This window comes from Nicotiana tomentosiformis, chromosome 6, assembly GCF_000390325.3.
Source record: "Nicotiana tomentosiformis chromosome 6, ASM39032v3, whole genome shotgun sequence".
NCBI classification, from domain to species: Eukaryota; Viridiplantae; Streptophyta; class Magnoliopsida; order Solanales; family Solanaceae; genus Nicotiana; species Nicotiana tomentosiformis.
Window position 1 is genome coordinate 52,201,753 of NC_090817.1, and position 25,569 is coordinate 52,227,321.

General features: G+C 38.7%; 1 protein-coding gene across 6 annotated transcripts in view; it reads left to right on the top strand.

The window, feature by feature from the left end:
- Positions 1 to 25,569, top strand: part of LOC104116060 (probable phosphoinositide phosphatase SAC9) — a 50,177-nt gene that overhangs the window by 15,447 nt on the left and 9,161 nt on the right. For 4 of the 6 annotated variants that reach the window (XM_070177354.1, XM_070177358.1, XM_070177359.1 and 1 more), the window contains 3 exons: positions 1,087 to 1,500; positions 7,076 to 7,135; positions 20,653 to 21,453. In XM_070177354.1, coding sequence (XP_070033455.1) covers positions 1,087 to 1,500; positions 7,076 to 7,135; positions 20,653 to 21,453 — 1,275 coding nt within the window. The remainder of the gene's footprint in view (positions 1 to 1,086; positions 1,501 to 7,075; positions 7,136 to 20,652; positions 21,454 to 25,569) is intronic. The other 2 variants (XM_070177355.1, XM_070177356.1) reach the window with 2 other exon arrangements.

Consider the following 25,569-nt stretch of genomic DNA (forward strand, 5'->3'; position numbering starts at 1 on the left):
GAAGTAACATAATACTAGTGAGCAATATTGCATGAAAAGTTAGCTTTTCTTGCACGTTCTTCTCAACAGTTGAGTTTGTTGATAAAACTGCTAAGAGGCCTTATGTAATCTTGTTAGTTTGATTGATTTTTGTTTGAAAAGCATCTCTAAGATCTGAGGATCTGCTTTTGAACGTAATCATTTTCCATTAGGAAGTCTAAGGTCTCTGTCACCTTGAAGGGTAATCAACTAGTAAGTTGATTTGATCTTATGGAGGTTTTCTAGACTTACCAATGGCTGTATAAAGTGAAATTTTTTTTCACTGCTTTGAACCACTATTAGCTATTCTTAGAATTATTTAAGTACCGTTTATTTGATAGGCTAGAATTACTTAAATATGTTATAACTGCTATTAAATAAAGGATAACAGATATATGCTGTCCTTTTGTTTTCATTTAATGCGTGTGTGTGTTTCTGTGTGTGTATTTTCCTTGTGGTCTGAATATTAATTTAACGGTTCATCCACTGTAAAGTTTATTTCTATACATGTTTTTTACATGTTGAAACAGATCTTGTACATTGTGCTGTTTTACTTATTCATTGATGTGTTCTTTTTCAATGAGAAATGTTTAAAAGGAATGTATGGCCTGATAAAGAAAATGTTTAAAAGGAATGGATGGCCTGATAAAAAAAATGTTTAAAAGGGAACCATAGAAGGAAATGGAGACATACCTAAATTCCTTAATTTGGAAAGATAGGCAAGTAACATTTCACCATCCCTTTATTTGAATATGAAAATATGTGTATCTTCTTTTGGCAATCGTCCTGTACAAACTTTTGTTACTAAATTGGCAGCATAAAAAAGGAACCTTTGTTACCCGATTGGAATAACATTCGATGTTCATCTGATCCTAAAAAAGGAATTTCGAAAAGCATTATGGGAAGAACATTATCCAGTTTACACAAAACCATCATTATTTGTATATCATGCAATTAAATCATCTGAATAAAATGCCTTTACTCAAGTATGGACCCATGCTGCTGCATGACACTATCTTCACATCAATCTATTCAGTACATTTTTTCTCTGTTGTAAAACATATGCAGATTGAGATACTTGGAGTGCCTCTTCCTTGGAGGTTCATATTGAAACATGAAGGCTCTGTAACTAGATTTGCTGATCAAGCAGAAACCCATCATGATATTACTAACCCTTTTCTGACTGAGACCGAACACAATCCTTTTGCTTCTGCTTTAGCCACTGATGCACAAGCAAACTCGTCTGCTGACTTATGGGTAGACCTTTTAACGGGAGAAAGCAGAATTTCAGATTCTAACAGGCAGCCGGCGACAGAAACTGTCTTCCACGGCGGAGATGACTTGCTTGATTTCTTGGATGATGCTATTGTGCAACAACCAAAAGAAGCTAATAGTTTTTCCAAGAGCACATCTAAAGGGCCTACTGACAATAACACTCAACACTATTTAGATTGTTTCAAACTCCTTGTTGGACCCCAAATGGTACGCATCTTTTTAGATTTGTATTATTTTTAGAATTGCTACTTTTATACTTCTGATCAACTACTGAGTTGTATGGTTCTACACTGGTAATAGCTAAGGATGCAAGAAGTTTAGATGCTAAGATGGCTTAACTACTGCAGGAATTGACTATAAATGCAAAGACTGTGATCTTAGCCGATCTGAATTAACATAAATGCCTTGTCAAAGTCATAAATGCTTCTTCTTGAATTGTGTTTTTTCCAGTATGGCATCTTTTGCCTAAATAAAAAAGAATGTGAAGTACAAACTAATGTTCTCTGGCCATTAAATCTGTCAAAGTTTTATGAAATATGAATTTTTTTATACATGTTATCAGAAGGGTGTAACAAGGGTTTCTCTCCATAATAGTAAGTGGTGTTTTTTGAAACTGGAACTTCTAATGTGGAGTTTAGTGTGTACTTGATTATGTAAAAAATGTAGAGTTTAGAAGTATCTTTGATGAGTTGACCAAGTTGTCGTGTGGATAAGGGAAACAGAGGGACTTCACATTTAGTTAAAATTATGATTTATTTATTTTTAGCACTTTCGACTATCTTATCTTTTGTCTTACGTTTCACCTGGAAGGATGAATTACTTCTGGCAAGATGTTTGATTGCCTCATTCTCCACTAAAGGATTAGCATTCAAAACTGTATGGGAGATTAGGTTAGAAGACATTTGGGAAATGGAGAGCGTGTGTTCTGCTTCAACAGTTGGAAAACTTCGTAGAGGTACAGTCATGTATTCAATTGTTCGGAGGGATAATGGGAATGATCAGTTTTGGCTATAAGTTGCTCTCCAGAGGAAAGACACTTCAAGCTGCCGGGATGGAGGAGAACCTAGACAAACAACTCTTGAAGACTTGAACATGACTTGTGGTTAAGGAACCTTACTTAACTATGTTTAACCTACATAGAAGGGGCACATACATGTGTAGTGGATGTGCTATTGAAGAAGTGTATGGATATGCTAACCATTTCTTCATCCACTGCATAATAGGCAGCCAGATATGGAGCATGATATTGAACATATGAGGTGAAATGGTCCATTACAAAGCAAAGGATTGAAGGAGTTATGCAAGTGTATATCTCAGAAAATTTGGTGGCTAAGTTGCGGTGAAAGGAATTAGAGACACATCTAAGAAAATAAGGAAAATGTATGTGTACTCTGTTGCTGGTTTTGCAGCGCAACATGCTAATTGTAAGTGGTCTTGATATTATGACAGATTTCCGTAGTTCCTTGCAGAAATAGAATAGGAACTGAGTTTTTTCCCCTGTAATATACATAATGGTAGCACCCATCTAGTGCTGGAGATTTCTCAATTTAATTATACTTGAGAGAGCATTCAAAGATGAAGTTCATTATCTTATCTCTCTTAGCTTTTTGGTGCAACATGCAAAATGTATTTGATGTAGATAGCCTTCTAGATTTCCACAGTTACCTCTCCAATTAGACTAGGTAGAAACTGGGTTTTTTGTAAGGTTCCTGGATATGGAAATTGCATCCTGATGTAACTCATAGTACAATCTTTGTGCTACTTTTTTCCCCCAATAAAATGCTCACTTATCTAAAACAAAAGATTGGCAGAATACCCAACTAAACCCCTGAACTTAACACGGTATACAGTGCACACCTAAATTTTTCGTAGTCCTAATTATCCCCTGGGCTTGGCTATTTGATAACCTTTATTCCGCTTGATGCTGACGAGGCAAAGAGCGTGGATACACTCTCTTTTAGGCATGTGGGAGTAAAGAAAAAATAAAAAAATCAGCTTCTAGGTGGATATTTTTCCAACCGTTAATTGTCACATAATCAGTTAGAATGGTTTATTTGTTCCAACTATGTATTTTTTCTTGTTTTTTCTGTAATTGAAACATCCGAGTGGACCAAACTGGTAATGGGGAAGCATGCAAGGTGTTTGGAATCAATGTAAAGGGTTTTGAACATGATATCTTTGATATGATTATGAGAATGGAACAAAAGCAGACAACAACAATTGGTAATCAATAAAGCAAGGGGTGGGGGTAAGAAAACAAAGAAGATGAAGGGAGAAACTGAAGTCAAGAGGTTGATTTGCATGGTGAATTATGATGGGGGTGAGAAGAAGAACAGGGGTAGGAAATCTAATCCTTTTCTGGATGAAAGTTGAGATTTTGAGCTGGAACATAAGGGGGTTGAATAACAATTGGAAGGGGGACACTCTTAAATCATTAATAAGTGAGTGAAAACCAGATGTTCTCATCTTCAAGAAACTAAATTGGAAGAGTGGAACAGATTTTTAGCCAGGCAGATTTGGGGCAACAGATGGGTCAATCGGCTGGAGCTCTAAGCTAGTGGTACTAAGGGCGGGATCATCATCATGTGGGATAGAAGTCAGTGGAATTGCACTCAAATACAACAGAGGATTCACTCTATTTCTTTTATGTTGGAAAGTCTAAATGAGGTATTCAGTTGGTGCTTTACAGGGGTCTATGGGCCACACACTAACATTGAAAGGGAAGAGTTATGGAATGAACTTGGAGCTGTAAGAGGGATTTGGCCAGATCAGCGGGTGATAGCGGGTGACTTCAATGTATGCAGATTCGAAAATGAGAGACTCAATTGTGTGAGAAGGTCCAGGGCCATGCAGAATTTTTCAAATGTAATCTAGGACCTCTGCTTGGTGAATCTTCCTTTACCGGGGGCTTTTTACACATGGACTAGAGGGGACGACGCTATTCAAGCATCTAGAATTGATAGAGTTTTAATCTCAAATGAATGTAATGATTTCTTCAGCAAAATCAATCATATTGCTCTCCCTGATTTTTCATTTCTGATCGCATTCCAATCATGCTAGAATGTGGTGACGGAACACTAATCCTTCTTACTTCAGATTTGAGAACATGTGGCTGGGGATGGAGGGCTTCATGGATAAAGTCAAGGCATGGTGGCAGAGTTATGAAGTTAGCGGCAGTCCTGATTTCATTCTTACACAGAAACTCAAGCTACTCAAAAAAGATCTTACCATCTGGAATAGGGAGGAGCTGGGATTGAAAGGGCTCAAGAAAAGGAAAGCACTAGAAGACCTTCTCATATTACAACAGAATGTTGAAGGAAGAATACAAGCTCAGAAGATCATAAGCCTAAAAATGGAAGTGGAACAAATGGCCAAAGCTGAAGAAGTGTAACACCCCGGAAAATTTCGAAGTACTTAAGTGTAAAGCCCGGTAAATTTTTTTGCAAAGAAAATAATGTTTCATGGTGTCAGACTAGGTTTACGTGTTTAAGGATTGTAGAAATTCTTCGCGGCGAGCTTGCTCGCCGCGATTCGGACTTTTTGGATGGAACAATGCATGGGAAAGTAAAGGAAAATTTTTGGCGGAAAAGTGCGTTTATCCGCATAATCACTCTGCGGGACGCATAATGGCCGCAGAAGTGAGCAGGAGAGGGCCATTCTGGAAGCAGCTATGCGGTCGACTATGCGACCGCATACACAGACAAATTTTTGATCATTTTTGTCAGCAATTATGCGACCGATATGCGGGCAACCGCAGAACCGTTCCGGAGCTTCATTTTTGGGTTTTTAAAACCCGACCCTATTTCGTTAAATACACTCTTTGGGCCATTTTGAGCAATAATCTGACACTTTAGAGTGAGAGAGAGTGCCCTAGAGTGAGAAGGTGTTCTTCAATAATTGTTCTTCAATTCTTGCTCAAGTTTTGGAAGATTAAGGAGGGAAACTCACTAGGTCTTCATCCTAGAGATTGAAGTTGCTAAGAATTCCGGAACATTTAGAGTGTAAGGAAGCTCAAATGAGGTATGTTGGCTAAACTCTCTCTTGAAATTGAATTTCATAATGTTCTCGTGAGTTTCAAAGTATGGGTTGCGTATTAAAATGTTGTGGCTTTGAATCGTATTTCAAATGAAAGCTAGAATGCCAAATTGTGTGAGAAAATCTCAATATTCTTAAGACTCTTAATTGCTCATATGTGTACCTAAAGTCTTGATTGGGAATGTCTTATTGTTGATAACCTATAAAGATGGTTGGAAGTGAAATCAGTGAATTGGGGATATAAAGTGTGGCCAGCGTGCCAATAGTGAAAGTTATACTTGTGACCAACGGTGCCAATGAAATGAAATAATGTGAGAAAAATTATGAAATGAGCTTTGACTCAACTATTCCAAAATTGACTTCGACAATATAATCGGCTAAAAGTTATGAACTCAAGTGATGCCCATATGTGGCTGTTTTAGCTAATGCTATGCTTTGTAAGTAATTTTCAATGTGTTTTGCGTTCTTACATATTCGTGAGTGGAAATTGTGTATGATTTTAACTTGTGCTTCGATTTTCAATCATTTTACTCCATTTATTGGAAAGAAATCGATTGTGTTTAAAGCCTTCATTACTAATGAACTTAAAGTTATGATTTCCGGAATATTCTACTTGTTGATAATTATGATGATGATCTATGAAAGGGAAGGAATGAAAGCATGGAATATGAAATACGGCCATTGCGCCATGAATAAAGAATCATATGTATGGCCAAGAGAGCCAATGGAATAATAAAATTGTAAGTGGTTGAAAGTACGAATTAGGTGATATGTGGTGTGAAAGGTTATGAGATGTACATATTTGTACTTTTGTTTCCAATGTGTTATGAAATCGTATGGACGGTCTATGAAACGCATAGGTATATTGTGTTATGAAATCTTGTGGACGGTCTATGAAACACATAGGTACATTGTGTTATGAAATCCACTGTGATATGAAGTCCTGTGGACGGTCTATGAAACGCATAGGTGCATTGTGATATGAAATCCTATGGACGGTCTATGAAACGCATAGTTACATTGTGATATGAAATCCTGTGGACGGTCTATGAACGCATAGGTACATTGTGATATGAAATCCTGTGGACGGTCTATGAAACGCATAGGTACATTGTGTTATGAAATCCATTGTGATATGAAATCCTGTGGACGGTCTATGAAACGCATAGGTATATTGTGTTATGAAATCCTGTTGACGGTCTATTAAACGCATAGGTACATTGTGTTATGAAATCCATTGTGATATGAAATCCCGTGGACGGTCTATGAAACGCATAGGTGCATTGTGATATGAAATCCCATGGACGGTCTATGAAACGCATAGGTGCATTGTTATATAAAATCTTGTGGACGGTTTATGAACGCATAGATACATTGTGTTATGAAATCCATTGTGATATGAAATCCTGTGGACGGTCTATGAAACGCATAGGTGCATTGTGCATAAGAGGTATAGGTGTATGGTATGAATAAACATTATGGACGGTCTATGAAACGCATAAGTGTATAATATGATATGTGAACACTAAGGACGGTCTAATGAGACACATTATTAATGCAGACAATAGATGCCCCTTTTGTTGTCCTTGTTTGTACATGTTGTTTCAATTACATTATATTATGTGTTCCACGTATGGATCATATGGGCATTCTATTTTGAAAGAGGATTTCTAGCTATACATATTAGTGCTATTCGACAGTATTAACGTCCCTTTTGCCGGGGGCGCTGCATCTTTAATGGATGCAGGTGGTTCTACAGCAGGTGGCATTGATCAGTGATAGCAGTACACTCTTTTCAGCTGATTTGGTGAGCCCCACTTCATTTCGGGGTCATGTATCTTTTGTTTCTCAAGTACTTTGTGGTTGAGGTATAGCCGGGGCCTTGTTGCCGGCATTTCCATATTACTCTTCAGTTGTACTTAGAGACTCCGTAGACAGGTTGTGGGTGGTATTTGATGTTGAGAATTGGATTAGAACTGTTGGTATTTGGCAACATGTTTTTCATTAAATCTATAAACTCGTACTATTTTGGAAATATTGAATGATGCTGTTAATGGGAATGAAATGGAAGCGATTAATGAAATCTCTTCAATATTTGATTAACGGAGTACATCTCCTCTTTATTCACGGATGAATTTGGGTAGAATGAAATCTAAGTTCAGTCGGGTTCACTCGGTTGAGCGCCGGTCGCGCTCCCTGGTTTTGGGGCGTGACAAGAAGTATCCCGGAGACAAAGATCAAGATGCCTATGGCTCAAAGAAGGTGACATAAACACAGTTTTTTCACAAGATGGCTAATTCCAACCAAAGTTCAAAGGAAATTGACATGCACAAAGTGGCAGATGAAATTACTGAAGACAAAGATCTCATCAAGGGTGAAATTCTCAGTTTTTACTAGCAACTCTACACAAAATGAGAATTGGAGACCTACAACAAGATTTGATGATGTTGCAACAATCACAAGGGAAGAAAAAGAGTGGCTAGAGAGAATATTTTCAGAAGAGGAGGTTATATCATATATCAGTCATAAAAGGGTGTGCTCCACATAAAGCTCGAGGTCCAGATGGTTACACCATGACATTTTTCCAGAAATCATGGGAGATAAACAAGATATTGTGGGAGCACTCCAACTCTTTCATCAGAATGGTCAGATGGTCAGGTGATGCAATGCCTTCTTTATTGCACTGATTCCTAAAAAGAGAGGTGCAATAAAACTCAAGGACTATGGACCTATCAGCTTAGTTAGAAGTGTATATAAGACTGCCTCTAAAATCGAGAAGAAAGGCGGAAAAGAGTGATTGGGAAGCTCGTCTCAGGACACCAAAATGCATTCTTTAAAACAAGACAAATTACTGATGCTGCACTAATTGCTAATGAGGTATTGGACTGGAGGCAGAAATCAGGTCAACCAGGTCTCCTTTTCAAACTTGATATTGAAAAGGCCTTTGACTTGCTAAACTGGTCTTACCTATTCAATATACTTAGCAAGATAGGGTTTGGTGCATATTGGATCAGGTGGATCAAGTTTTGTGTAACCAGGTCCTGTTAGTTTCTTTTCCCCACAAAAAGGATTGAGGCAAGGGGATCCTCTCTCGCCCTTGTTCATTCTAGCCATGGAAGGCCTCAGCAAAATACTTAACAAAGCAAACCAAATACGTTCTGCTGGGAGCTCAATTTCTGTCTCTCATCTCTTGTATGCAGATGACACACTTATTTTCTATGGAGCTGATAGGTCCCAGGTGCTATATCTCAACCTCACACGTGATTTTTGAAGTTATATCCGGTCTCCACATGAACAGATTGAAGAGCATTATTTACCCAGTCAATATAGTCCCAAATATGGAGGAGCTAGCAGAGCTAATGGGTTCAATGTGGGATCTGCCACTTGGATCAAGATTCATTATCTTGAATGGGATGGTAGAGAAATTTGAAAAAAGGCAACTTGGCAAATGCAATATCTTTCACTTGGGGGCAGAATAACGCTCATTAACAGTGTCCTAGACAGCATTCCAATCTACTTCATGTCCCTATTTCCTATACCAGCAAAGGTGCAGAAGAGACTAGACAAAATTAGAAAAAACTTTCTCAGGGAAGGAAGCAACCAAAACAACAAATTTCATCTGGTGAAATGACCAAGAGTGATTCTGCCAAAGGAGCATGGAGGATTGGGCGTGAAAGACCTAGCATTGCACAACAAGAGCATGGAAGTGGCATTGGAGGTACAACATGGAGAACACTGGGATGTGAAAAGATGTGATCATGGCAAAGTATGGGGAGCAAAGTCAATTGTGCACCAGACAGAGTAGGTTAACACATGGCACTGGTCCCCGGAAGCATATCTCAAGCCTATGGGGTGAATTTCAGCTCAAAAGCTAGGGAATGGAGCACATGTATCATTCTGGAAGGATAATTGGTTAGAGAATCAAACTCTAAAAGAAAGATTACCCAAATTTATACCTCATAGCTAGCAATCAAAACTCAACATTGTGACAAATGTGGCACAACTCATGGGATCTACAAACAAGGAATGGGAGCTAAATGACTATCTGGAGCTTGAGTCTAAGCTAGCTGGGGTCACTATCAAACCTCAGGAGAGGGACAGACTGTTATGGGATGGCCAGCATGATGGGATATTCACTGTCAAGAAAGGTTATGCACATTTATGCTCAAACAAGGAGTTGATTGACAACTGGTCGTGGAAACTCATCTACATAACTAAACTTCCCCCTAAAGTAAATGGCTTTACTTGGAAAACCTTATATGAAGCATGTCTCACTCAAGATTGTTGATTAGCATGACTCAAGGAGATTTGATTATATTTAGGAGATTGTTGATTAGCATGATTATATTTACGAGATTTGATTTGATAGCTGGATTGATTGTATAGATTTATTTTATTTCCATAATTAGCATTAGGAGCTTTGTATAAATTCCCTTGCTTATGGGATGTAATCACACAGAAATATAAGAAGCCTTTTCTTCTTCTCAAAATCTACATGGTATCAGAGCCATTGCTATCTTTTTGAGGTGAGTTATCTCCCTCGCAGCATTAGGGCTCCGTATTTATCAAAGAGGTCAAGTTTTCTCTCTCTTGGTGGCTGTTCACAGCACAAACTCCTTCCGGTCACTTTTGTTTTTGGAATTTTCTTTTCTATTGGGGTCGCTGGAACATTCCGAGCCTATCCAAACCAATTTTGATTTTTCTGTTCACCGGAGTTAAGGTTCCGTCGAGACAAATTTTGTTTCTAGCGTTGCAGATTATTTTTGAGCAAGTTTCTTCAGATTTCCTTTGATTGGGCAGAAATATGGAGACATTTAAGGAGACGGTTTCTGGAGAAATCTTGTCTTCGGATGAAATTCAGCTTCTCCGTCGCCTCCTAGCCAAACTTGACTCCGCTAATGTTGCCACATCCAATCATGTGCAATCAGGTACTGCCTTTGCTGCTCACCTTAATTCTTGGATTTTTGATTCTGGTGCAAATAGACACATGACATGCTCTTCTAAAGGCATTCAAAACTATTCTCTGTGTCTCAAAGGAGATAATGTTAAAATAGCCAATGGTTTTTTAACACCTATCTCTGGAACAGGTTTTGTTGTTTGTACTCTTAATATTAAATTATCATCTGTACTCCAGGTCCCTGAGTTCCCTGTCAATTGTTTTGATCTGTTAGTGCCATCACCAAAGCTCTAAAATGTAAAATGGAGTTCTTTCTCGATCACTGTATTTTTCATGATCTTCAAACAGGGAAAAAGATTGGCAGTGGTATATTGCGTGATGACTTGTATATATTAAATGGAGTTCAAAAATCTGGTCAAGCCTTTTTTGGGGAAAGTAAAGATGTCAACCAAGAAATAATGCAGCGACATAGACAATTCGGACACCCATCATTCTTTGTTTCGAAGAAGTTATATCCCAATTTGTTTTCAAGGACCTGATTTGAATCTTTGTTCTGTGATGCGTGTGAATATGCTAAACATACTAGAAACTCTTATTTGTGAGTGATATTAGAAGCACAACTCAGTTTATGACTATTCATTCTGATGTATGGGGTCCAACCCAAACTGTTTCTTTGTGCGGTAGTCGATGGTTTGTTATTTTCATTGATTGCTGCACTAAGGTGACTTGGGTATATTTGTTAAAAGCCAAAAGTGAAGTTTTTTCTTGTTTCAGTCATTTCATAAGATGATTTATACTCAATTAGATGCCAAAATAAAAATCTTGAGAATTGTTAATGGCAGCGAATACATGGATAAAAGATTTGGTGTTTATTTGGAGTCCAATGAGATAGTCCATCAGACTAGTTGTCCTTACACTAGTGCACAAAATGGGGTAGCTGAAAGAAAAAATAAGCATATGTTAGAAGTAGCAAGATCTCTTATGTTCATCATGCATCTACCAAAACCTTACTGGGGGATGCTATTCTAGCGGCTGCCTATCTTATCAACAGAATGCCACTTAAACCCCTCAATTTTCAAAGTCCTCTGGAAGCTTTAAAGGGTAAGAATGAATATACTATTCCTCCAAAAGGTGTTTGGGTGTGTTTGCTTTGTCCACATTAGGAATTCTGGGAAACGTGATCCTAGAGCTATAAAGTACGTTTTCATTGGTTATTCTCCGACACAGAAAGGTTACAAATTGACTGGATTATGAGCTATACTGATGGCAGTCTTATTGTCACAGTATAAGAAAAGTTTTCCTTTTTCAGACAGTCTCAATTCCTGTAGTAGCTTTTGTAGCCAAAGTAGTTCGCAAACACTCTGGGCCATAGATCTATATTCGGCCTCCGCACTTGATCTAGCAACTACACTTTGCTTCTTGCTTCTCCAAGTAATCAAGTTTCCTCCTACGAGCGTACAATAACCGGATGTAGATCTTCTGACATCTAGAGATCCAGCCCAATCCACGTCTGTAAAAGCTTCTATTTGGAGGTGATCATGTTTCGAGAAAAGTAGACCTTTCCTTAGAGCAGACTTCAAATACCGCAAAATGTGAAAGACAACTTGCATATGAAGATCTTGGGGATCATACATGAACTGACTCACCAGGTTAACTGAATAAGCTATGTCTGGTCTAGTGTGGAAGAGATAAATGAGTATTCCAACCAACCTATGATATCTCTCCTTATCAACTGACTCTCCAACTCCGCTTTGTAACTTGTGATTACTTTCAATGGGCGATTTTGCGGGTTTGCAACCTGTCATACCGGTTTCTTTCAAGAGATCAAGAATATACTTCCTTTGAGAAATAAAGATTCCTCTTTTGGATCTAGCAACCTCAATTCCCAAGAAGTACTGTAATTTTCCTAGATCCTTGATCTCAAATTCATGTGCCAACAACTTCTTCAATCGGGCCATCTCCTCTTTGTCATCTCTTGTCATTACTAACAAATTCATATGCCAACAACTTCTTCAATCGGGCCATCTCCTCTTTGTCATCTCTTGTCATTACTATGTCATCAACATAAACTATGAGAAGAGTGAGTTTACCCGTTTGATGTCTTATGAATAGGGTGTGATCAACATTACTTTGTTGGTAACCGAAGGAGATCATTGCTTTGCTGAATCTGTCAAACCAAGCGCTGGGGGATTGCTTCAGTCCGTACAAGGCTTTCTTCAATCTACATATCTTTCCTTGACTCTATGAATCTCCATGAAAAAATACATTCTTCACATCAAACTGTTGCAAGTCCCAATCAAGATTAGCTGCACAAGACAAAAGAATTCTAATAGTGTTCATCTTAGCAACATGGGTAAATGTCTCTTGATAATCCACTCCATAAGTCTGAGTGAATCCTTTAGCCACCAATCTTGCTTTGAATCTTTCAATTGAGCCATCAGCTTTGTTCTTCACAGTGAAGACCCATTTGCAGCCAACCAAGTTCTTGTCTGGTGGTGAAGTGACAAGTTCCCAAGTTTCATTTTTTGACAAGGCCTTCAATTCTTCAATCATAGCTTGCTTCCATTTAGGATCTGCAAAAGCTTCCCTCCAATTCAGGGGAATAGACACAGAAGAAATATACAACGCAAAGGCTCTATAGGAGGGAGACAAAAAATTATAGGAGACAAAATTAGATAAAGGGTGTTTGGTGGTGCAAGATCTAACTCCTTTTCCGTGAGCAATAGGCACATTTAACTCATTAGAAAATGTAGCTAACTCACAAGTAGAAGAAGGTTTAGCTTCGGTAGATTGCATGATGGCTTCTTCTGCTCTATTTCTCCTTGAGTAAGTTTTCAAATCATGCCTATCCAAACGCCCAATAGTCTCCCCCTGATTTTTTTCTCCAATTTCTTCCCTGTGACAATGTCATTAAGAGGTCCAGTAATGGAACTAGGTAGAATCACCTCTTCCTCCTTACTGCTCTCCCCTTGAAGAGGTGATGAGGTAATACCGAAATAGGGCTCAGATTCTCGAAAGGTAACATGCATGCTAACAAATGATCTCTAGAGGGGGGATGATAACATTTGTAGCCTTTGTGTTAGAGAATACCCAATGAAAACATACTTTATAGCTCTAGGATCAAGTTTCCTATAATTTCAAGTGCGGACAAAGCAAACACACCCAAACACCTTTGGAGGAACAATATATTCATTCTTACCCTTTAAAGCTTCCAGAGGACTTTGAAAATTGAGTGGTTTAAATGGCATTCTGTTGATAAGATAGACAGCCGCTAGAATAGCATCCCCTAGTAAGGTTTTGGTAGATGCCTTGTGAACATAAGATATCTTGCTACTTCTAACGGATGCTTATTTTTTCTTTCAGAGACCCCATTTTGTGCACTAGTGTAAGGACAACTAGTCTGATGGACTATCCCATTGGACTCCAAATAAGCACCAAATCTTTTATCCATGTATTCGCTGCCATTGTCAGTTCTCAAGATTTTTATTTTTGCATCAAGCTGAGTACAAATCATCTTATGAAATGACTGAAAACAAGATAAAACTTCGCTTTTAGTTTTTAACAAATATACCCAAGTCATCCTAGTACAGCAATCAATGAAAGTAACAAGCCATCGACTACCAGACAAAGAAACAGTGTGGGTAGGACCTCATATATCAGAATGAAGTCATAAACGGAGTTGTGCTTCTATTATCACTCACAGGATAAGAGTTTCTAGCATGCTTGGCATATTCACACACATCACAGAACAAAGATTCAAATTGAGTCCTTGAAAACAAATCGGGATATAACTTCTTCAAAACAAAGAATGATGGGTGTTCTAACCGTCTATGCCGATGTATTATTTCTTGGTTGACATCCTTACTTTTCCCAAAAAAGGCTTGACCAGAGTTTTGAATTCTATCTAATATATACAAGTCATCACGCAATCTACCACTGCTAATCCTTTTCCCTGTTTGAAGATCCTGAAAAATACAATGATCGGGAAAGAAATTGATTTTATAGTTTAGAGCTTTGGTGATGGCACTAATAGATAAAAGATTGATAGGGAACTCAGGGACATGGAGCACAGATGATAGTTTAATATTAGGAGTACAAACGACAGAACCTGTTCCAGAGATAGGTGTTAAAGAACCATTGGCAATTTTAACATTATCTCCTTTGGGATACGGAGAAAAGTTTTGAATATCGTTAGAAGAGCTTGTCATGTGTCTATTTGCACCAGAATCAACAATCTAAGAATTAGGGTGAGCAGCTAAGGCAGTACCTGATTGCACATGATTGGATGTGGCAACATTAATGGAGTCAAGTTTGGCTAGGAGGCGACGAAGAAGCTGAATTTCATCTGAAGACAAGATTTCTCCAGAAACCGTCTCCTTATATTTCTCCATATTTCTGCCCAATCAGAAGGAAATCTGAAGAAAATTGCTCAACAATAATCTGCCTCACTAGAAACCAAATCTGTCTCGAGCGAGCCTTAGCTCCGTTGAAGGAAAAATTTAAAACTGGTAGGGATAGGCTCGGAATGTCCAACGACCCTAATAGAAAAGAAAATTCTAAAAATAAAACTAACCAGAAGAAGTTGTGTCGCGGACAACCACCAACAGAGAGAAAACTCGACCTCTTTGATAAAAACGGAACCCTAGTGCTGCGAGAGAGATAACTCACCTCAAAAAGGCGGATACCATATAGATTTTGAGAAGAAGAAAAGGCTTCTTATATTTCTGTGTGTTTACATCCCATGAGCAAGAGAATTTATACAAAGCTCATAATGCTAATTAAGGAAATAAAATAAATCTTTACAATCAATCCAGCTATCAAATAAAATCAGATCTCCTAAATATAATCAAATCTCCTGAAATCATGCTAATCAATACTCCTAAATCAAATCCGCTTGAATCATGCTAATCAACAGAGTGTTTCATATGCCATCGGAAAAACAGCTAGCTGATGTGTTTACCAAATGTCTCAACAAGCAAACTTTCCATATTTTGTGTTGCAAGTTGGGCATGTGCGACATCTTTACACCAACTTGAGGGGGAGTGTTGATTAGCATTTTGAGAATGCACGGGAGAAAAATCTATTTTTAACAATGATGCAATGAGCCCTATATGTAATACATATTCTACTCCTACTACATCTGATACTAGAATTATTTACACATAACTATCTAACACTCCCCCTCAAGCCGGTGCATACAAATCATATGTACCGAGCTTGTTACATATGTAACTAATACGAGCACAAGTGTGGGACTTGGTGAAAATATCTGCAAGTTGATCATTCGACTTCACTAAAAGTCATGCCAAACTCCTAGATAATTGTGCTGAACTTACCAAACCAGACTCGAGGAGACTACTCTAGACCATAAAGTGACTGACACAAACGACATACAAGGCCAGTAGACTCCCCCTGAGCAACAAAACCAGGTGGTTCCTGATAAACAGAAGTAGGCCGAAAAAGCGCCGGAGAAATTTGAATAGTGAGACTAAGCCGAATTACACACTATAAAATAGGTTCTAAAACATCACCAGAAAACAGAAACTTTTTTGGAAATTACTGTTCACGTCGGAAAAAGTGTAGTGTTCACGCCGAAAAAAATAAAAGTTGTCAGAATTTGATGTAATTTATGTGTAGACTGAACCACTGGACGAGTAAGTTGTCCTGAAGAAGTTTTGTCAAAAAAGTAGCCAAAATGGCTCACACGCGCCGGAAAAGTTACTGTAGCTCGCCGAAACTCTAATTCTGGCGGCGCGTGGAGGCGCGTGACTTTCTGTCGGAGCGATTGACTGAGGTTTTGTCGCCTGAATTTTCCGAACAAGATGGTAGTGTTGGTTTTCGCACAACACTTACTGATGAGGAGATAACACAAATTAATCTTGAGTCGTCAACCGGAAAGATGCACGGTGACTGACTTTTCTTTTCAGATAGGATTGGACTTTCTGGGGTTTGGTCGCACAGGGGTTTCGTATCTGATGGTGGTACTGGTATATGCACAGTACCATTGTAGCAGTGATGAACCCTGGGAACAAGACAGAGTTGTCGGAAAATTGCACGGCGATGAGATCTTTTTTCTCAGATGTCGCTGGAATGACGCACAATGATAATTTTCTCACTGAAGCTCTGATACCATGTGAGAATAATCTATTTTTTACAAGAGCCCTATGTATAATACATATTCTACTCCTACTACATTTGAGACTAGGATTATTTACACATAACTATCTAACAAGCATGATTCAAGGAGATTTGATTATATTTAGGAGATTGTTGATTAGCATGATTTCAGGAGATTTGATTATAATTAGGAGATTAGATTTGATTTGATAACTGGATTAATTGTATAGATTTATTTTATTTCCATAATTAGCATTATGAGCTTTGTATAAATTCCCTTGCTCATGGGATATAAAGAAATATAAGAAGCCTTTTCTTCTTTTCAAAATCTACAAAGATAATCTAAGCAGGAGGAACACCTACATTGAATAGGTGTTACATGTGTCAGATTAAGGCAGCGAGTGTGAGGCATATTTTGCGAGTGTGAGGCATATTTTCTCCATGTGCAGTTGCAACAGATTGAGTATGTTCTTTTCAATTTTGGACTAGGCTGAGTCATGCCTAATTGTATTAAAGATGCCTAGGAAAGCGGATGTTCTTGGAGAGTTGGCAAATTCATCAAAAATACTTGGGTGTTGGTACCTACTTCTATGTTTTGGTGCATATGGACCGAAAGGAATATCAGATGTTTAGATAGGATATCAACTCCAAACCATGCTCTTAAAGCTAAATCTTTATTTAACCTTTTTACTTTGCTTAATCAGGCACCTGTATCTAGTATCATTTTTTGGACTGTGCTTGCTCCTTAGTTTTAACATAGGTTTTTTGTTGATGTTCATGAGCAGTCACACTCTATTTACTTGTACCCTCTTTCGCTATGCATCTTCTTGATGTTCCTTTAATGAAATTCTCTACTTTGTATATCTATTATTTCTTTAGATGCAATGACTATTTGTTTCAATTGTATATTTTGTTTTTGATAATGTAAATAATTTTATTAAAAAATGGTAGAAACCCCGTATACAAGCCATATACCAAAAAGAAGAGAACCTACACCAAAATATGATTCTCAACAAAAAAGATCCAATCCTCTATACAAATAGGGATCCCGTGATTACACCAAGAAGTAACAAGAAATATAAGAATATTTTGTAATTTTACAAAATCTTGTTCCACACCTTCGAATGCTCTCCTATTTTTCTCATTCCAAATAACCCACATGATCGCTAATGGGGCAAAACGCCATGCCCTTGGACTTCTCTTCCCACTCCTGTGAGCCCAACTATGCAACACCTCCTTTACTGTGCCCGGCTTTACCCATTGCGTCCCAAACAAATTAAGAACCACCCTCCATAACAGATTAGCCACCTAGCTATGCAATAAGAGATGATATACATTTTTGCCCGAGCTTTTGCACAGGAAACACCAACTAACATAGATGATTTTCCTCATTCTTAGATTTTCCGCTGTTAGAATCACCCCCCTTGAACCCAACAAAGAAACATACTTTTCTCGATGCTCTAGGAATCCAAATAGAGCAATGAGGAAAGATATGTTCTTCTCTCCCTAGAAGCCTCTTATAGTAAGATTGAATATTCAGTCTCTACTCTCACGCCACCTCCATACATCCGATGAAGTACTCGGCGTATCCAACCCATACTGTAACTCAACCATTTTGTGAAATTCTTTTATTTCCCATTCCTGTAGGTTTCTCATAAATCTCAAATCCCAATGAACTTTTCATGGGACTTACAAATTTGTTGGACTATCATCCCCTTTGGCACGATACACTATATACGTTAGGGAATGCTACTTTCAACTCGATCTCCCCGCACCACTTTTGTGCCCAAAAACTAATCCTGCTTCCATCCCCAACCCTGAAGGAGAGTCCACTAAAATCTTCCCACCCCTTCATAATACTCCTCCATAATCCACACCCAAACGGTACTGTGATGTTTCGAGTCCTCCATCCCCTTTTTGTAACACCATATTGTTCCGCTACCACTCCTCTCCAAAATGCATTCTCCTCCACCCCGAATTGCCATATTTTCGGGCCAAATCTTAAAAAACTTTGTTGGAACTCTATTATTTTTAGCCAAATAAAAATGTTTTAGCCAAATAATGGAGTTCCATGTGCGTATTTATTTTATTCTTATTGAGATGCAATGGTTATTCATTTTGATTGTGTATTTTTTTCCTTTCTGGGACAAATCTGTAAAGAACGTGATTGGCACTCTATTATTTATAGTCAAATAAAAAACTTCTTAGTCAAAATAATGGAATTCCAAGGGTGTGTTTCTGTTTATTGCTTCTTAAGTCGCAAAGACTATTTATTTCAGCTGTGTAATTTCTTTTCAGGCCAAATTTGTAAGTAACTCGGCTAGAACTCCATTATTTTAAGCCAAATAAGAAAAGTTTTAGCCAAAATGATTGGGTACCAACCATGTATTTCTTATTGTTTCTTCGTTAGATGCTATGACTTTGTTTCAATTGTGTGTTTTTTTTTCCGGGCCAAACCTGTAAAAAGTTTTGCTCAAACTCCATTTTCGGTCAAATTAAAAAATGTTTTAGCCTATATTGGAGTCCCAGCTAAGTGTCTTCCAAATTTGGCCCGAAAAGATGATTAAAAAAATTAATGAATTTTAAAAGGTAAAAAAAAAATTATTCTTTAAAAATGCCACGTGGACAAACAAATATATGTGGTAGTGCATATCTCTCACATCCTTGGACTAAGGTCGCCCATACGGTAAATGCTACCAAATAGCCAAGTCTAAGGGGTAATTAGGACTACGAAAAGTTTAGATGTGCACGGAGTAAACCATACCAAGTTTAGGGGGTAGTTTGGTATTCTGCCAAAATATACTCAATGAAATTATACTTGTTCTCAGAAGGAAAATAACATAGTATCATGTCCTATTTATGTCATGTTCCCTAATATTTTTTTTTTTTTTTTTTTTCTGTTGATGGTATGTTATAGTTTTAGACGTGCTAGTGTCTTGATGGAGCAGAAGCTATCAAATAGTAACAAAGAACGGAAGAACTCTTCTTTAAAATGAAGATGGCAAAACAAGAGAGTAAATACTACTCCCTCCGTTTCAATTTATGTGAACCTGTTTGACTGGGCACAGAGTTCAAGAAAAAATGAAGGCTTTTGGAATTTGTGGTCCTAAACAATTTAAAAAGGGGTCCAGAGTATTTGTGTGGTTATAAAAGCTTCTCATTAAGGGTAGAATTGTAAGTTTAAGCAAAATTGTTTCCAAATTTAGAAAGGGGTCATTCTTTTTGGAACGGACCACAAAGGAAATAGGTTCACATAGACTGGAACGGAGGTAGTAATAATCAATACTCCCCCCGTTTCAATTTAGATGATGTAGTTTGACTTGGCACAAAGTTTAAGAAAAAAAAAAAGAAGACTTTTGAAATATGTGGTGCTAAAAGCTTAAGGGGCAAAAGCTTAGTGGGACTATGATATTTGTGTGGCTATAAAAGCTTCTCATTAAGGGTAAAGTGGGTAGAATGAAAATTTTAAAGTTAAATTATTTCTAAATATAGAAATGTGTCATTCTTTTTAGAACGGACTAATAAGGAAAGTCTGGCATCTAATTGAAACGGAGGGAGTAATTAATAATAAATAAAGAAAGCGGTTAAGTGACTTTTTAATGCAAAGTCCTTCCTGGCCCCAAAAGGGGCCTTTTCCAATTACTTAGGAAAATAACTAAACTCAACTTGAATTAATATGCATACCAGCAACAAATTTGCAGAATAAGACCGAAAAGAGAACCACATAAAAGGATAAAAGTTTGACCGAAGAACCTAATATAACTAAAAGCGAAAAAAGGGCCAGACAATTCGAGGAGGGGTTGGAAGGTGTGCGCTCATGGATTCTATTAAGAGTATAGATTCGTCTTATGAAGATAAGTGCGTGATTGGAACGGGAACCCTGGTGGGATCAGAAGTAATGGCCATTTAAGCTCTTAACAACACAATGATTTGATTTCTAATGGTCCCAGCTGTCTGTCACGGACTTGTCTTTCATCATGTCCCTATCAATGCTTCTCAAGAGATGATTATCATGATGCATCCTTTATATGTCGTTAGTAATGCATATATGAAATTTGTAAGGTGTTAGGAATTTTCTATACGAAGCACCTCGCTTCATTGTTGAATATACAGTGTAGCTTGACCACATAAATAAGGTTCCATTTTTCTCCAGTTTGTTTGTTGTTATTAATAGTCCCTTTGTGGCTGTTACACTTGTACAAGAAGAACTTTTAATGTATGTGCATGCTTATTAATGGTACTTTGACTAGATCCAGCTGGAAAGATTTGTGATTTAATTACGTCCCTACTGTCAACATTTAACTTTGCAGGAGAGAAAAATAAGTTACATGGCAGCTATGAAACTTGAAATTGAACGCTTTCGCGTGAACCTCTCTGCTGCTGAAAGGGATAGGGCATTGTTGTCAATTGGCGTTGATCCTGCCAGTATAGATCCAAATCTGCTGCTTGACGATTCTCGTATCGGAGGATTGTGCAGGGTAGCAAACATCCTTGCTTTGCTTGGACATGCTTCTCTTGAGGATAAAGTTACTGCTTCCAGTGGTCTTGAGTTTGCTGATGATAGTGCTATAGATTTCTGGAATATAGCAGGAGTGGGGGAGATATGTATGGGTGGGACATGCCAAGTTCATGCTGAAGATGGGCCTGTATTGCATTCACTCTCTGTTTCAACTACTGCACAAGCCTCTTTTGTGTGTTCTGAATGTGAGAGAAAGGTTTGTAAAGTTTGTTGTGCTGGGAAAGGGGCTCTTTTACTTGCTATGGTTAACTCTAGGGAGGTTGCTAGCTACAACGGCGTGAATAGCCAGGGAGGAGCAATCTATGCAAACTCAGTTGATTTATCCTCAAATCATTCCATGACACTTGATGGTGTCATTTGCAAAGCCTGCTGCCATGATGTTGTGCTTGATGCATTAATCTTGGACTACATCAGGGTTTTGGTTGGGCAGAGGAGGAAAGCTCGCGCAGATAATGCTGCTCAAAAAGCTGTAGACCATGTGATCAGATTTACTTCGAGGAATAATTGCCAACTGACTCCAACAGCGTATATGGAATTATTTAATGGAGAGGAATCACTTGCTGAGTTTCCATTTGCAAGCTTTTTGCACCCGGTAATATTTTGGATCTATCCCAATCCACATTTTATTAGCACTTTTTATCTTAGAAAACCTTTTGTTGTTTTGATTTTTCAGCAACTGTATGCTAGGTTTATTCTTTTCATGAATCTGTTTAAACCAAATGCGAATGATGCAGCATCTCATGGTTGACGATAAACTGGATTCGCTTAGACCCAAAAGGCTACTACTTAATTTGCCTAATTACTTGATGCCATTGAAAGAATTATTTTCTCCATCTAATTACTTGATGCAGTAATTAAGGTGAAACTTGCTTGATGGAGAGCTTAGGTTTTAGCTCAAACATTATGCATATCTTGTTGGCCATACTTCCTAAAGTTTAAGAAGTCATTTCTCTATCTTTCTCCTGATGTGTAAACCAGATTCTCTTGCCTGAAATTTGGCGTTGGAAGAGTGGAGGTTTCTAAGCTGATTTTGGGCTTGTCCCTAGATTGCAACACGAGTTGATATAGTATTAGATGGATGAACTGAGAGAAAGGTTTAGGTAGCCTATAACGGGGCTTAGGACTGCTAGGCTGACCTGGATAGGTGATAACAAGAAAAAGTGGAAAAGAGGAAAGAGACTGTTTCAAATTCCATACAAAATTCCATAGGATTAACCCCCTTAGGTAAACAACTAAATCTTCCACAGAAACTGACAAATACATCATGGTTCTTCCTTTTGGTGTCCAAACTTTTGTTAGTAAAATTATTACCTTATCAAAAAAATTTCTTCTTCCAACTTGATTACTGCTAAATGACTTGAAACATAAAACTGGTATTTAGATGTCAAAATCTAGCTTATATTGATTTGAAGATTTGTATGATGAAGGTTCTCTTAGACATCTTATAGGTGGCTCTCAAGTTGGCAAAGATTAACTTGATCAGCAATTCTTTGCTGTTCTAGGCTGTATTTCTCTTGCAAACACTGCCAATCTATCTGGGCGATATTTAGTTGAAGTTGAAAAAATGAGTATTCAAAGTTGAAGTTGAAAAAAGTATTCATAAGTTGAAATTGTGAGAACTATTATTTCATCGGAAATACTCATTAATCAAGTTATCCAACTTCAAATTTCTATTTCAAGTTGAAGTTGACAAAGTACACAAAATTATAAAGCAAACATTGTATTGAAAATAATAATTTAATATTTTACAATAATGTATGTCCAAGTGGTCGCTTAATTGTGATTATCATCTTTTGGCTGGTTCTCAAAAAGAGTAGAATTTTTTTGGTAAGGTTTTTATCCTGAGATTATTTTTTTTGATAAGGTAAAATTGTATTAATCAAAAGGGAGAGAACTCTCGTGTACACAAAGTATACCAAAGACGTAGAGAATTTACATCAGAACATGATTCTCTACAAAAGACGCCCAATCTTCTATACAAGTAGGGGCTAAGTGAGTGCACCAAAAAGCGATCAAAGATAAAATGCTATTCTTAAGATGTGAAAAAGGAGACTCAATCTCCTCAAAAGCTCTCCTATTTCTCTCCCCCCATACTACCCACATGAGAGCTAACGGAGCGAATTTCCACGCCTTTTGCTTTCTTCTTCTACGGAAACCGCCCCAGCTATATAACATTTCCTTTACAGTGCTTGGCATCACCCATTGAATACCAAAGAGATTCAGGATTGCCCTCCACAAAGCTGAGGACACAGGGCAATGCAACATAAGGTGATCAACTTCTTCTCCTGAGCTTTTACACATGTAGCACCAACTAACAAGTGTAATTCCCCTCTTTCGGAGATTTTCAGCAGTCAAAATCACTCCCCTTGCAGCTAGCCATGCAAAAAAGCACACCTTCGTGGGCGCCCTAGGAATCCAGATCGAGGAGTATGGAAAAGTGGTCTCCTCTCTCACCAACATACTCTGGTAAAATGACTTTACGGTGAACAAACCATCGCCACGCAAGCCCCATCTCCAAGAGTCGCAGGATGGCTGGAGCATGTCTTGCCCGTATAGCAGTGCCAACAAAACTTGAAGCTCCGCAATCTCCCAATCTTGCATGTTCCTCCTGAATGAGAGGTCCCATACTACCCTCCCTTCATGCTCCTTGCGAATCTGTTGGACCATCAGTTCCTTCTGGTTTGAAACTCTGAAGACGTGGGGGAAGGAGACCCTGAGAGTATCCTCTCCACACCACCTATGATTCCAAAAGCTGATTCTCCTTCCATTCCCCACCCTGTAAGTGATGTTGCCACTGAATGCTTCCCAATTCTTCATGATACTCCTCCACATGCCACACCCGAAAGGTGTTGTGATCGCCTTGGTCCTCCAACCCCCTCCCGTTGAATCATACTTTTCTACTAAGACCTCCCTCCATAGAGCATGCTCTTCTACCCCGAATCTCCACAGCCACTTTCCCATTAAAGCTCTGTTAAATACCCTTAGATCTTTCACTCCAAGTCCACCCCACTTCTTTGGGGAAGTGACTGTTTGCCAATTCACTAGATGAAACTTTCTAGTTCCATCCGCCGCATCCCATAGAAAGTTCCTTTGGAGTCGCTCCAGTTTTTCTGTGATGCTCACCGGTGCTTGCAACAGGGATAAGTAATAGGTTGGCATACTCGATAAAGTGCTTTTGATAAGCACTTCCTTACCTCCTTTTGACAAATACCGTTTCTGCCACCCTACTAATCTTTTTTCAACCCGCTCGATCACTGGATTCCAAATCGTAGTATCCTTATATGAAGCGCCCAAAGGGAGGCCCAGGTAAGTAGTGGGAAGGGAGCCCACCTTGCATCTGAGAACACCAGACAAGGTATCAAAATTAGTAACCTCACCTACCGGGAAAATCTCACACTTGCCGATGTTGATTTTGAGTCCTGATACTAACTGGAACCACTGCAGGACCTGCTTCAGGTAGGTCAACTGATCCATATCGGCATCACAGAAAACCAGTGTGTCATCCGCAAAAAGCAAATGTGAGACTCTTCGGGCACTGAGCACCCCAATCGGAGCTGAGAATCCTCTCAAGAAGCACGATCCATCATTTTGCTCAGAGCATCCATCACTAGAATGAATAACATGGGGGATAAGGGGTCACCTTGCCTGAGACCCCTGGAGTTGCCAAAGAAACCACACGGGCTACCATTAACCAGGACAGAGAATCTGACTGTGGAAATGCAAAACTTTATCCATCCCCTCCATCTTTCCCCAAACCCCATCCGCATCATAATGAAGTCCAGGAACTCCCAATTGACATGGTCGAAAGCCTTCTCAAGATCTAACTTGCATAGTAAGCCGGGTTCTCTATTTTTCCTTCTGGAGTCTACAAGCTCATTTGCCACCAAGGCAGCATCCAGGATCTGCCTACCTTCCACAAACGCATTCTGGGAGGACGAAACAGTCATGTCAAGAACCTTCTTAAGTCTGTTGGAAAGCACTTTAGAAATAATCTTGTAAATGCTCCCCACGAGACTAATAGGCCTGTAGTCTCTGATACAAGATGCACCTTCTTTCTTAGGCACAATAGTAATAAAGGAAGCATTGATACTTCTCTCGAAAACACCATTCGCATGGAAGTATTCAATGGCTTCCATCAACTCTCCCTTGATGGTGTCCCAAAAGAGCTGAAAGAAAGCCAATGAGAAACCATCAGGCCCGGGAGCCTTATCACCAGCACAAGACGACACAGCCTCGTGCACCTCCTTCTCCTCGAAAACCCTTTTCAAGCCACTCGTTGTCTCCCTCCCCTATATGGTTGAACTCTATTCCCCCAAAGTCGGCCTCCAACTAACTTCTTCTTTATATAAGTTCTCATAAAACCCCACTATCGCCCCTTTTACTTCCTCCTCTCCCTCAATCCTCACCCCATCCACAACGAAGGACTCTATGAAGTTTCTCCTTCGATTTGCGACCGCCACCCTATGAAAAAACTTGGTATTCGAATCCCCCTCCTTTAGCCAGAGCGCCCTCGATTTTTGCCGCCAACTAGTCTCCTGAGCTATTGTTAACTCGACTATTTCCCTCTTAACCTCCCCCAATCTCTCTTTCTCAGATTCGTCTAACTCCCCCGCTCCTTCCCCTCTTTCTAAATCCCCCAATTCATGCATAAGCTCCCTCATTTTAACCTCAACCCTCCCAAAAACCTCCTTATTCCACCTAATAATAT